The sequence below is a fragment of the Talpa occidentalis genome, unplaced genomic scaffold, assembly GCF_014898055.3.
Source record: "Talpa occidentalis isolate TD23 unplaced genomic scaffold, MPIMG_talOcc4v2.1 talOcc4.15, whole genome shotgun sequence".
NCBI lineage: Eukaryota > Metazoa > Chordata > Mammalia > Eulipotyphla > Talpidae > Talpa > Talpa occidentalis.
In genome coordinates this window covers 59,670,734-59,684,578 of record NW_023601543.1, presented here as the reverse complement: position 1 = coordinate 59,684,578, position 13,845 = coordinate 59,670,734, and the positions used below count along the sequence as shown (strand labels likewise).

General features: G+C 42.0%; 1 protein-coding gene across 1 annotated transcript in view; it reads right to left on the bottom strand.

The window, feature by feature from the left end:
- DIPK2B (divergent protein kinase domain 2B) overlaps positions 1–11,249 on the bottom strand; it is a 32,214-nt gene extending 20,965 nt beyond the window's left edge. The window contains exons 1-2 of the mRNA XM_037512494.2: positions 10,792–11,249; positions 322–586 (exon numbers count right to left, since the gene is read on the bottom strand). Of these exons, the coding sequence (XP_037368391.1) occupies positions 322–586; positions 10,792–11,024 (498 nt within the window). The 5' untranslated portion in view covers positions 11,025–11,249. The remainder of the gene's footprint in view (positions 1–321; positions 587–10,791) is intronic.
- Between the last annotated feature and the right edge of the window lie 2,596 nt (positions 11,250–13,845).

The following is a 13,845-nucleotide window of genomic DNA, read 5'->3' as shown; positions in this document are numbered from 1 at the left end:
ACGTTCATAGTCTGTCCTCTGTCCCTATACAGAGTGACATCATAACACCCACTGCGTGTTCTTACCCCACTGGGCCGCAGACTGCTGGAGGGATGGAGCTTGTGTCTGATTCATCTTTGTGTCACCAAGATAGAATACAGTCACTGAAACTTGTTTGGTTCCTGCCCTGTCAAAGCCACTTCATTTCATGACATTATTGTGTCCCACTTGGGCACAACTCCCTTTCTCCAAACTGAGCGTGAACTGGAATTGGATAGATACCCCCCACCCTTGTCCCTCTGCAACCCCCCCCCACCGCCCCTCCCCGGCCAGCACACTCACCTGCACCAGGTCCGGAGTGAGGCGCTTAGCCTGCAGCCATTTCTGGAACCTCCCTGTCTTCCGTAGGATGCGCTCTATGCTGCAGGTCTTCGGGGCTGCTGCCGAGGCACAGATTCTCCTGTCTGAGATCTCATTTTGGTGTTTGCTGATCAGCCTCGAGACCTCCACAAGGCGCCAGGTTTTGGAATCATCTGAGTAATTTGCAGGGTAAGAAGGCAAGTGGTCGGGAGATAGTCGGAGGTGGGAAGCCAGCCAGTTGTCAAACCTAGAAGAATAGCCTTTTAGGATCCCTCTGGGAGCTGGAGGGATGCAGCAGGGGCTAAGCAAGGACTAGACACAGTGCCAGAGCCAGAAGTCAGCAGAGTCCACGCAGGGAGACGGGACAATGTCTAACCGATCCATTTCTCCTTCGACTGGGGTGCTCCAAACCTTTTCTGTGAGAGGACTATTTTTGTTTCTTCAGACATTGGGAAGTGTAGATGTGATGTCAGAAAAAGTGAGGGAGATACACGCCAGACACAAACTTGATCATTTTCATGTAACTGGCAGGAAAGAGCTAACCATCATTTTCTGAACTTCTACTGTATGTAAAGAGAACAGCTTCACGCATGCCGGTATCTTGGATTCTCCTGCTACACCACTCCCACTTTACAACAGTGGAAACTGAGGCTTATTAGAGCTTCAGTACCTTGCCCAAGATCACACAATACTCTGCCAAGCAGGGTTGCAAACTCAAGGCTGTCTGTCAGCAAAACCCATGATCTTTCCCCTTCCCTGAACTGGTTCCAGCCACTGCCCACCCTCTAACCAATGGCTGGGTCTTGGAAGCAGAGTTCTTGAAGAGGCTTCTTGGCCAGCACTGCAGAGACTGTGCCTCTCTGTATCCAACCTCAACAGCCCCATCAATTTTGTTTTCAGTCCAATGATTGAAGTCATCAGTACCAACCAAGTATTAGGGTACAGTGACTGCTAAATGGTCAGCAAATTCCAAGTTATCTGGAATCCAGGAGTTATGCAATTCCACGCAAAGGCCTGGTTGGTCCTTCATCCTCCCCAGGGGAGGAGAACTTAAGTGCTGGCCTATTAGCATCTGCTGATTTCCTAGGCCCAACATTGACTGTTTTCTCTAGCCATCCTTCAACTGTGTGCAAACATTTCTGTGAGGGACGAGTGTTAAATCTGATTTTTGTATGAAAAATTACTAAGAAAAAGTTTATCTTCATCATCATAATTATCATCATAATTTTGGTGATTGTTGGTTACTTTTATTTATTTTATGCATAAAGTAAAATGAGACAATCTCCCAGTGATAAACGCTCCTAACAGTTTGGTGTACAAACCTTTGAATTCTTCTGTATCTGCAAAGTACAAACACATGTTCATGGACATATGCATATATTTGTGTGTCTGTATAAGAAAACATACACATATATGTATGCAAAATCATATATATATAAATCATATGTATATATTTTACAAAGTGGGTTAATTTCAGATATACTCTCTAGATTGCTATTAATGTACACATTCATTGCTATTAATAAGGGTCATATGCAAATGAAAATTGGGATTATAAATTTTATATTTAATTTTAATAAGAATTCCTAAAATTCTTATTATTGGGCATTACTGTGCAACCTTACAATAATGAGTTTGGGAAGAGTTAGCATTATGATTTTCCCCAGACCCTAGTTTATTTTGTTTTCTCACTTACGTGATATAGCTTTACTATAAGAGACTGCAAACTTGTTACAGAATATTTTCTAGCAAAAACAGTCAATGAACACCTTCTATAATCAGGACCATTCCAATTGCAATAGAAGGAGGCAAAAAAAAAATCCTGCTCAAGAACATAATTATTTTTAAAAAAGAAAAACACTGTACACTTGCAAGAAGTGAATTTCAGTGGAAGTTTTAAGAGAACCATGGGAAGAGATTTTCCCTTCTCAGAGGATAAGGAAGAGTCTAAGACCTCAAGGCAGGTCTAGTTGCCTGTTTTCTGCAGCTGCTTTTGCTCATAGGGGTTCAGCCTCCCTGAAGTTCTGTGACTACAGATTAACAAGTAGGTAGTGCTCTTAGATAATGATAAGAGCAACACATGTTTATGAAATACTTGAGCATGCCAGTCACTTTGCTAAACATTTTCTGTTTATTAATTTAGTTACACCTTTTAACAAACCTATGAAGTTAGTACTATTATTAACCACATTTGTGAGGGAACAGAGGTGCAGAGAACTTAAGTGATTTGCCCAAAGTCACATAAGTAGGAATTTCAAGAAGTAATATCCAAGGTTCCAGAGTGTACAGTCTTAGCCACTTTGCCATTATTTATTTCTCTACTACCTGTTTTATGAATGAGTTCTTGGGTATAGATTGGGAACATTATTATGGTTTATAGTGAGCTGAGCCTTTGAAGATTATTTTGTCCATGTCCTCCTACCCATTCATATTTTGAGAAAGAGAAAATTGAAGTCACCTTCTTTGAATATAGAAATTAAGAAAATAACTCCATTTAAAATTGCCTCAAAAAGAATCAATATCTCGGAATTAACATACATAACTAAGGGAGACAACTGCAGATGCTATTAAAGGGCTTAGATCGTGATATAAGAAAATGGAATTGTATCCCATGCTCATGGATGGGGGAGAATCAATATAATCAAAATGACTCTCTTGCCTAAAATGTTGTAGAAATTGGATGCAATTCTCATCAAAATAAATACCAATAATATTTTTCAAATAAATTGAACAAAATTACTGAAATGTATTTGAAACCACAAAAGGCAAAAGTGATCTTGAGAACAAAGGAGAGAAACAAAGGATCATGTTACCTGACTCCAAACTTTACTATAAAGCAAAAGTATTAAAAACAATATGGTAATGGCATAAAAATAGATACATTTAATCTATGGAACAGAATTGAAAGTTCAGAAGTAAATCCACATACATATCCCAATCTATAGTAAAGCAGGTGTGACGATACACAGTGGAAAGGAGATGCTGCTGGGAAAACTGGAAGGCCACTCATAAAAGAATAATTTGATTGCTCTCTAACTCCATATACAAAATAAATTCCAAATGGATGAACGATTTAGATATAAGACTTGCAACAATGAAGTATATAAAAGCAAACATGGCAATATGGTCCATGACATCAATGATGGAGATGTCTTTAGAGATTTAACCCCTATGGCAAGGGAAATAAAAGCAAAAATTAACAATTGGGATTACCTCAAGCTAGAAAACTTTTGTATAGCAAAAATATACATAAGAAGATTAAAGAGATACCCTACTTAATGGGAGAAAATATACAAGATATGACCAACAGGGGTAAATATCCAAGATAAGTAAAAAGGTCTAGGGCCTCCCTGGAGGCCCAAGAGGTTAAGCACCGCACTGTAAAGCTATCTGCAGCCTCTGCAGCATGAGTTCGATCCCCAGCGGCCAGGGAGTTACCCACATGGCGCAGCAGTGCTGCGCCTCTCCTCACTCACCACTGTTTTCTTCAGCCATGTGTTTCAGTCAATCTGCCTGTTCTGCTCCCCAGTCTGTCTCTGGTGAATCCTCTCACCCCCGCACCTCTGGTTTGTAACCCAGTTCTTGTATGTATAAATAAATAAAATAAAAGTTTAAAAATAAATAAATAAATAAAATTTAAAAAAAGGTCTACAATTGAACAGCAGAAAAGCAAACAACCCAATTAATAAATGGGCAGCAGGTGTAAACAGACAATTCACCAAGGAGGATATCCAGGAGGTCAAAAATATATGAAAAAGGGTTCATCATTGTTTCCAGTAAGAGAGATGCAGGTTAAAACCACAATGAGATACCATCTCACATCTATGGGAATGACACATAATAAAAAAGACCCCTGACAACAAGTGCTGGAGAGGATGTGGAGAAAGAGGAACCATATTGTACTGTTGGAGGGAATGTAAATTGTGCTGACATTATGGACAAAGATCTGCATTCATCTCAAAAAACTAAAAAGGGAAATACTGTACAACCCAGTAATCTCACTCTTGGGCATCTATCCAAAGAACATGAAATTATCAACGCAAAAAACCATATACTCTAGAATACTGCAGTACTATTTACAATATGGAAGTAGTCTAAATGCTCATCGTTAGATGACTGGATGAAAAAGATGTGGTATGTATACACTATGGAATACTGTTCAGCGATGAGGAAAGATGAAATGCAGCCATTTACAACAAAATGGAGGGAATTAGGAAATTCTGGATAATAAGCAAGTCACAATGACAAAGGCAAATACTAGATGTTTACATAGCAGAGATTTGATAAAGTAAAATACTTGTAAGAACTAGCATACATTAGTAAATGCAGTGAAGACTCAAGGTTAAGAAGTAAGGGAGCGGGAGAAGAAGGCGAGAGGATAGAAGGGATGGTGGTGGGGGAAGATTAAAAAGAAGAAGAAAAACAAAACAAAAAAAATGGCCAATAAACCTGAAGAAAGGACTGAACTCAGAAGAAATACAAACTAAGAACAGCAGTAATATTAAATATTTGTGAGTGTGCAAGAAGTGACCTGTATAGGTAGGCGCCTCCATTTGGAGACACGTATCAAAAATCTTAACAAATTCGCTATAATTTTTGACCCAGAAATTCCACTTTTAAGAATTTGTCACAGGGGGGCCTCCCTGGTGGCACAGGCAGTTGAGCATTGCACTGTGAAGCTGTCTGCAGCCTCTGCAGTGTGGGTTCGATCCTGGCCTGCCAGGGAGATACCCACATGGTGCAGCAGACCTCTCTTGTCTCATCCGCTGCTCCCCTCAGCAGTGTATTTCGCCAGTCTGCCTGTTCTGTTCCCGGCTCTGTCTCTGGTGAATCCTCTCACCCTCCTGCGCATCTGGCCTGTACCCCGGTTCTTGTATAAAAATAAATAAATCTTTTAAAAAAAATTTTTTTTAGGAGTTACTCACTGATGTGCACAAAAATTTTATGTGCAGAGAGATGTTCAGCACAGCACTGTAATACTAAAACGTGAAAGAAGGTCTAGTTGTTTCACAATAGTGAATTAAAAAAAATGAATCATACGGTTGATTGATGCAATTGAATACTATGAAGCTTTTTAGAAATCAAACAATGCTTTTCCTCCCTGGCTGCCTGAAGATCCACCGCTGTCATGAATGACACAGTAAGGATCTAGAACAGGAAGTTCATGACCAACCGGCTGTTTCCCCAGAAAAACAAATGGTCACTGACGTCCTTCACTCTGGGAAGGCAATGATACCAAGACAGAAATTTGGAAAAAAATAGCTAAAAATGCACAAGACCACCCCGAAGTCATCTTTGTATCTGGATTCAGAACCCACAATGGAGGTGGCAAGACACCTGGCATTGGCATGATTTACAATACAAAGAAAAGCGAACCATAGACTTGCAAGACATGGCTGCAGGAGAAGAAAAAGACATCAAGAAAACAGCGAAAGGAACGCAAGAACAGAATGAAGATGGAGGGACTGCCAAGGCTAGTGTGGGTGCTGGCAAAAAAGTGGCAAGATTGGACAAGAGAAGGAGTGGTTTCTGCAGTGACTATCTGTGGCGATTGTGCAGATTTTTCATGAGAGCATTAATAATAAAACCTGTCTGGGACCTCATGCATGAGTAATAAAGCTTCTCCTGACCTTAAAAAAAAAAAAAAAAGAAAAAAACTTTTATGTGTCCGGCTGTTTGAAAAAACATCAAGTCGTGGAGTGAAATAGTTAATGTGGAAAGGTATTCCCAATATATTGTTAAATAAAAGTTTATAAAAGTATATACATAGTAGAATTACAGTTTTGTTGGGAAAAAATTCCTAGAAAGGGAATGACAGTTTTGTTGGGAAAACATTCCTAGAAGGAAGGTGGCAAGGAGAGTGGATGACGGCGGAGGATGCTACTTCATTAACAATAAATAAATAAATAAATAAATAAATAAATAAGCAAATAAATAAATAAGAAAGTGGCAAGGATATACTCCAAAACTTTAACAGAGGGCTGAGTGCTTGGTGGAGCAATTACATGTGATTTTTATTAGGGGCGCTCTTAAATCAATATTTACTGAACTTCTAGAACACACAGATATTATTTTTTAAGTAAAAAAAGTTATTTAAATGTGGAGAAAAGGATATAGACTATCATGTCCACATCTTCAGACCCACTTACTGGCTCTCTGCTTATTTTCATTCTCCACATGGAGAGCTGCTAACCCCGGTCTGCCCAACCTGGTGCTTTCCTGCTTGTATTTACACACTTCCCCTTTACGCACACATGGAAAATGAATTCTGAGGGAGCTGAAGTAATATCCTGAACTTTAATGGAACCCAAACCTCTTGGGGAAATGCTTCCTGAATTTGGTCAATATCTGCCTGGTGAGAAAAACTTCATTTATTGCCACTTGGCAAAGAGTCAGTTGTAAGAGTCATTTACTTGTCTGATGTAGGATGTGAACCTGGAGGTTTTTTTTTTTTTTTTTTCTTTAAGCAGAATACCTTAATTTCCCTTCCTCCTATCTTAAAATATGTCTATCTTCTCATGGCCGCCTTTCTCCAAGGAATCAGTTCCACTGTGTTTTGAGTCTCTCTATTCCATTTCTTAGTTGGGAAATCTCAATTTCACTTTCAACATCCGCCTCTGTATTTCCTCTCATATCGAGCTGGTCTACAAAACAAGTCTATATCTAAGTCAACTTGCATCCTTCCTGCCCTGTTTTATTCCTGATGACCCTTCTCCCAGACTGGGAGAACTGGTCTGGCCTCCCCTGCTGGCATCACCGGGCCACCTGCACACTGCTCTCTACCAGCTCTTTCAAAATCATAGGTCTCATCTTGCTCCCTCACCGTATCCTGGCATAGAGCTTCCCCAAAGTGAGGGGCTATCAACTTTGTAACTTTCAAACTGCCTTAAAAAAGCCTAATAGGCTAGGAAGCAATAAACAATTATTATCAAGGAATGAATTATGTGGATAATAGCTTTCCCATGCTGCTTTCTCCAGCAAGATGGAGGTGGCAGGTAATTAAGTAATTTTCCATGGCACATACCATTTATTTACTCCCCTCTTCCTCCTCTAGCAACAGCATCAAGGTCAGCGTGGAAATAGACATTCCTTCAAGGAAGACATACAGTGGCCAATGGGCACATGAAAACATGCTCATCATCACTTATCTTCAGGGAAATGCAAATGAAAACCACAATGAGATACCACCTCACACCTGTGAGAATGGGCCATATCAAAAAAACCCAGAAACAACAAATGTGGAGGAACAGGAACACTGGTACATTGTTGGTGTCCAGCCTTTATGGAAAACGTATGGAGGTTTTTCAAAAATGGATCTACCATATGACCTAGTAATCCCTCTCCTAAGTATCAACCCAAAGAATGCAAAAAAACACTAAATCAAAGGGATGGACTCACTCCTATGTTCACTGCAGAGCTATTTACAATAGCCAAGTTATGGAAACAACCTAAGTGTCCAGGGACAGATGAGTAGATTAAGAAGATATGGTCTATATAGACAATGGAATACTACTCAGCTATAAAAAAGATGAAATCTTGCCATTTGAGACAACATGGATGGCACTGGTGGGGATTATGCTAAACAAAATAAGTAAGGAGAAAACAAATACCAAATGATTTCACTCACATGTGGAATATAAAAATCAAAACAAAGGGACAGACAAAGGCAAACCAAAACAAACCCTTGAAATCTGATTGTAGAACTGAGGCTACCAGAGGGGGAGGATGATGGGTGGAGAACAAAGGGTGAGGGGACCCAATGGACTGTGTTGAAGGACTATGGGTACCTTGGTGGTGGGTGTGGTATAGAAACAGATATTTGTAGGGGTGTGAACCTACATCCCCAAGATATATAGTGCTATAAATCAATGTTATCTCAATAAACATTTTATATCCATGTATATATGAACATACATATGAGGAAGTCAGTATGTACCTCTTGAATGTTGAGCTAATGACTTTTAATAGTCAGATACAGATGCTCAAAATTAAATCTTTCAGAGACCGTATTTTCCTCAGTCCTTTGGGAATTCCTAGCTCAATGTAAATTGTCATTGTTTCTGTAACATATTTCACAAAGTTTCAGAGGCTGGTGCCTTATCTCTTCAGTGTTCTCCCGACCATCTCCCAGTGCCATAATCATAACCAACCTGAAAAGGAATTTACAGTGCCTCTAAGCCAATGGATTTAAGACTTGACTAAGTTAGAATCACCTGGAATGCTTTAGATAATGCTGATGCCTGGTACCACTGCCTGAGATTCTGATTTAATTGGTCTGAAAACTTCTCTCTGCTAAGAATTCAGTGGAATCAATACATTCAAGACTTATTCTGGGAATAGTAACTTCTTATTTGGGACTTATTTTGGGAATAATTCCAATAATCTTGTTGGTGGGATTTCTGGGCAATTTGAAGGGACATGTATGTGTGTGTGTGTCTTTGTGTGTGTAAGAGTATGTGTGTGTATGCATGTGACTGGGAGGGTGAAGGAGGTCTTAGATAGGTTTTTAACATAATATCCATCCTGGGCCTCCTTAGTGGTGCAGGGGTTAAAGTCTCAGTGCTATTGAGCTATCGCCAGCCACTGCAGCATGAGTTTGATTCGCGGCCAGGGAGTTAACACACATGGCGCAGCAGACCTCTCCTGACTTGCCCACTGCTCCCCTCAACAGGGTGTTTCAGTCAATCCACCTGTTCTGCTCCCCACTCTGTCTCTGGTGAATCCTCTCACCATCCCCCACACCTCTGGCCTATACCCCAGTTATTGTATGCATAAATAAATAAAATAAAAACAAAAAACCCGTAATAGCTCTCCCTATACTTCAGCCACATTTCACCTCTCTTTCTGGTCGCACAACTGCACACCTTTTTTTTGTCCTATATACCTGAAAAGCTTTCTTCTCACATGCACACTAAGATCCTATATCTCACCTCCTCCAGAAAGCCTCCCTAGGTCCCCTGGTCAGGCCTGGACTCCTGTAATTCCATCCCTTGGTACCTGGGTTTCTCCTTTAGAACAAATGCTACATGATTACTTGGCATCTAACCCTTTCCCGACCCAATTACAAACACGAGGAGTGCAAGATGCACCTCTTTATTAGTCAAAGTTGAATGTTCACTGCCTATCACCGTGCCTGGCATATAGTAAATGCTTGGTAACTAAAAATAAAAGTCTAGTAGGAAAAGTCCACATCAACTTCATAAAATCCCACTTTGCAAAAGAAAGTCAACATTTTTGCTTACATCTTCTATTTGTTATTTTCGTTTAGTAACTTAGTTAAACAATGAAATATATATTTGGTTAAATCATCTTGTAAATGAAATTATTGTAAATAAATGCCTTTAATTTGGTCACCAAATCTTATCAACCCCAGGTAGGTCCTTGAGGGAGGGCAGAGGAGAAGAGAACTATTACCAAGGGTCTTTGGTATTGAAAAAACTCTAAACCATTAGCCCACAGGTTGAGGTTCTGATTCCTTGGTGTGGCATTCAAAGCCTCCTGCCCGTCTGACCCTCCCAACCTCCTCCTGCCACACATCCACATCTGTCCCACACTCCAGCCAGTACGTACTTCATATCTCTCCTTAGACGTTTGGACTTTGCTTATGCTGGTTCTCCTACCTTAACCCCTTCCCCTCCCACTAAATTTCAGCTCATCCTTTAAAACCTTCTCTTGTCCGCTCTTGGATTTAATCTCCTCTTCCAAGAGCTCTGAGATATCCTTCACACTTCACTTCTGGCCTCCATCAGATCTCACTGTCACCATTTATCACACAGCTCCCTCCTCCTGAGTCCCTGGAGGATTGATCAGTGTTCCAGAAGAGTCACTACAGCACCTGCTGGGCCTTGGCTATGCTGAGTGGGTCGTTGTGTTGACAGGCGTGGATTCGAGTGTGACACGACTTTTTGGTGAGAGCTATGTGCATTTCACCAAATCTGGGCTTTCCTCTGATCGAGGCAACATCTCACAACAGAAAACTGGTTCCAAAGCCTTAGAACAAACTGCCCTGCTTTGGGCCCCAAAATGCCAAGTCACTGAATTTAGTGAACGACACGTGCAAAACCAAAAAATCTCAGCATAGTTTTGAGGAATAAATAAAAATAGCTTTAAAATGTCGGTCACAGTAGGCTTTCTATAAACTTATTTGCCTCCCCCTCTGAGATATGAACTTGGTGAACTCAACAGTTCCAGACTACTAGACGCATAGGAAAGAAAACTTTAAATTCCCACTTAAAAGAAAACTTTGAATTTAGCATTTTGGTCTGGAATATCGCTTCACATCTTCCCTCACTTTCTACCCTAACTTCACCCCATCATCATTATGATTAAATGGTTTTGCTTTAGCTCCCACCTATACATTACATCCTGACCCATTTGCAACAAACTCCTGGATATCTTCTCGTGCAAGGAACAGAATTTTGCCCCTTCAAGTTATCTCATTGAGATTCTGACCTTATTTCTTCTTTAAAGAACTTCTTGCAAATAGATGTCCCGATGCAGGCATTACATTTATCAAGACCGAGGAAAGTCCTTCCAAAATTGTAGCTGGTTCTGACCTGGGGCACCAGAGAAGGAGAGGGAGAAGCCGGTGAGGACACAGAACAGCTCAGGACCACGACCCACAGCAGCAGGGCCGGCCCGCCCCGGCGGAGGACGGCAGCCTCGGGCCCCAGCCGGGGCTCCATCCCGGCCTGGACTCCAGCTGCGGCCTTCGGCTGCCCACTCACGGCTGTGCAGAGGCAGGTTTTGGCAAAAGAGAGGGGGGCTGGCTTTGGGGCGTGGAGTCCATCCCGGTCGCCCAGGTCTCTGAGGATGCTAAGGAGCTTGCGGCTGACGAAGCTGGGGAGGAGGTGAGGAAGTCCATGTAGGATGCTGATAACAACGTTTCCAAAGTTATTCTTCCTCCGCCTGGGGCGGCTGCTGGAGGCTGGGGAGGGGTTGACTGGCAGATTTCGGGAAGGACAATGGTTATGCCTTCCCTGTGCAGTCATTTTGACAAACACAGGATATCCTGGCTGGGCAGGAAAGGTCCATGCAGGATGTATGTCCGACCTGGGTTCCACCTGGGAGTTTCAAAGGACCCTGCAGGTCTCCACCCTCCACTGTTTCAATTCTCGGTATATCTATCCCTGTGGGACACACGCACGCGCGTGCGCACACACACACATACACACTCCTCCAATACTTGCCCCCTCTGCAATGCATCATTTGACCTGACACACAGTGAGCCATAAGTCCCCCACTTGGACCTCAACCAGCCATAACTCCCCCACTTTGACCATATTTAGCTGTCAACTAACTAGAGGTCAATTTGCTGGCAATCATGGCACATTTAGTACTGACTTGAGAGGTAAAGCCTTTCTGCTACTCAGGGAGTAGAAAAACCCAGGTTAGTCCATCCTTCAGCTTCTTTTGCTGATCTGAGAAGAGAAGGAAAGGAAACTGGTGGCCTCTGGCGTGATGAGGGGTGCTCCAGAAAACCCCGCTGGCTTGGCCTTTCCTCTTCCCCATGCCTGAAAGTCCTTCCTCCTTTCACACCCTGCCTTTGTAGGATTCTTTCCTCCTGACGGCAAGACAGGGCCCACAGCATGGTCCGGAGGACAGAATCAGGGAAGGTGCTCTTGGGCTGGGAGAGGGGAAGAGGGAAGGAAGAGGGCCTTGGGACGGCCTGAAGAGATCTGGGAGTTGTGGTAAAATTTGGAGGGAAGAACAGGGTAAAGGCATTTCCCTGATATTACATATTAACCAAACACAGACCCTTCCCAGGGAAGTGTCTGGTTTTACTTGTTTTTTGTTGTGGAGCTTTCAGACTTCTTTACATCGTCTAGTAATCTAGGGTAATCACGTATAGTAAAAATGCTTCTTTCAATCTCTCCAATGTGTCAAGACTTATTTTTCCCTCCACTAGTGTGCCGGAAGGTCTTCACTGGTAACCTGGATTTCCACCAAGGCTCTGTCATCATGGGTGATGACACCAGAGGCTGGTATCAGTTCATACACCATTGTGAGGCCCACAGCCAAGGTTGAGGCCTGCGTGTCTGTGACTCCTGCACAGTGGCATGTCTTTTTTTAATAGATTTTATTTTTGCATAGAACTGGGGTGTAGGCCGGCCACAGGTTTGGGAGGGATGAGAGGATTTACCAGAGAGAGTGGGGAGCAAAGAAGGCATATTTACTGAAATACACTGCTGAGGGGAGAAGTGGGTGAGACGGGAGAGGTCAGCTCCCTGGCTGGGGAGTGAAGTCAGGCCATAGCAGTGATAGCACTGAGACTTAACCCCAGGGCCACCAGGGAGGCCCTATATAAATGTGTTTATGCAGTGTATTGATAAAAAGTACAGAAATACTGAAAAAGTTACAGGATTAAGTACAGAACCCTGGACAAAGTGCTAGAAATGGTGTTCCAGGTTCAATGTGATATAACAGAATATTTCTTGCATACCTACTATGTCCAGTCTTTATTTTAGGTGCTGTATGTAGGCTCAGCAGTGAGGGAGCCTGCCGCGGACCAGCACAGCAGTAGACGATGAGGCCACCTCAGGGTTGAGAGAAGCGTGCAGGGTGGTCAGGGCGTCGGTGAAAGAAATGACAAACAGACACACTTCAAGAGTGAAAATATGAGTGTAATTTTCTTTGAGTTTGTGACCAGTATATATATGTTTTCCAAAAGCACAGGGACAATGAATATCAATGAAATCAGCTTGCTCATGGGCTGAGCCTATCACCGACAGGGCGGTGATCTACATCTGGACCCAGCCTCATTCCTAAGTAGATAGACCATTAGTTTTGTTTTTAAACTATATAATCGCATTTTTTATTAACTACTTTTTTTTACCTAAACTATATTTTAATTATTACAGGGTTTAGTAATGTTTCATTTGAGTCAGCCTTGTTTTAAGGATTTCATATGATTTTTAATTAACAAGCAATGACCTTTATAGAAGAAAGAAGGAAGTTTAGAAAGACAATAAGGGATTAAAGTTTGTAGTTCTAGAAAGACGGGATAAGGTTTTTTAGCATTCTTGTAGTGGTTCCTGGTGGTCTTTATCTTTTGATAAGCTTCTGTCTTTTCAGGGAACTTCGCTGTACTTCCCCTGCTTCAGGGTGTTTTGCTGTTCTCCCCCTGCGCGCTGGTTGCCCAGCTGGACCTAGGGACGGTTAGCCCTAAAGGTCATTGCAGGGGGAGGTGCAGCAGGAGCCCCGACCCAGGAAAGGACATGATGGCCACGGCAGCAGGGGTTGCTGCAGTGAAGGACTAACAACTCCCGAGACATTAAATTATTAGATTAAAGGGCAATCTTTAGAGGGCTTGGTAAACACCATGGAAGCAGAACTGTAGGTTATGCACACACAGGTTTTTGTTTTCCAACTTTAACATTTTCCATGCCATTAAATATTCTGAGACCATTTCTAAGTTCTGCATTCCATTATATAGCTGTAGCTCATTAAAAAGTACAAAAATAAATCCCTTATAGATATTTTGGTTGCTGATGGGTAGGAATTTTG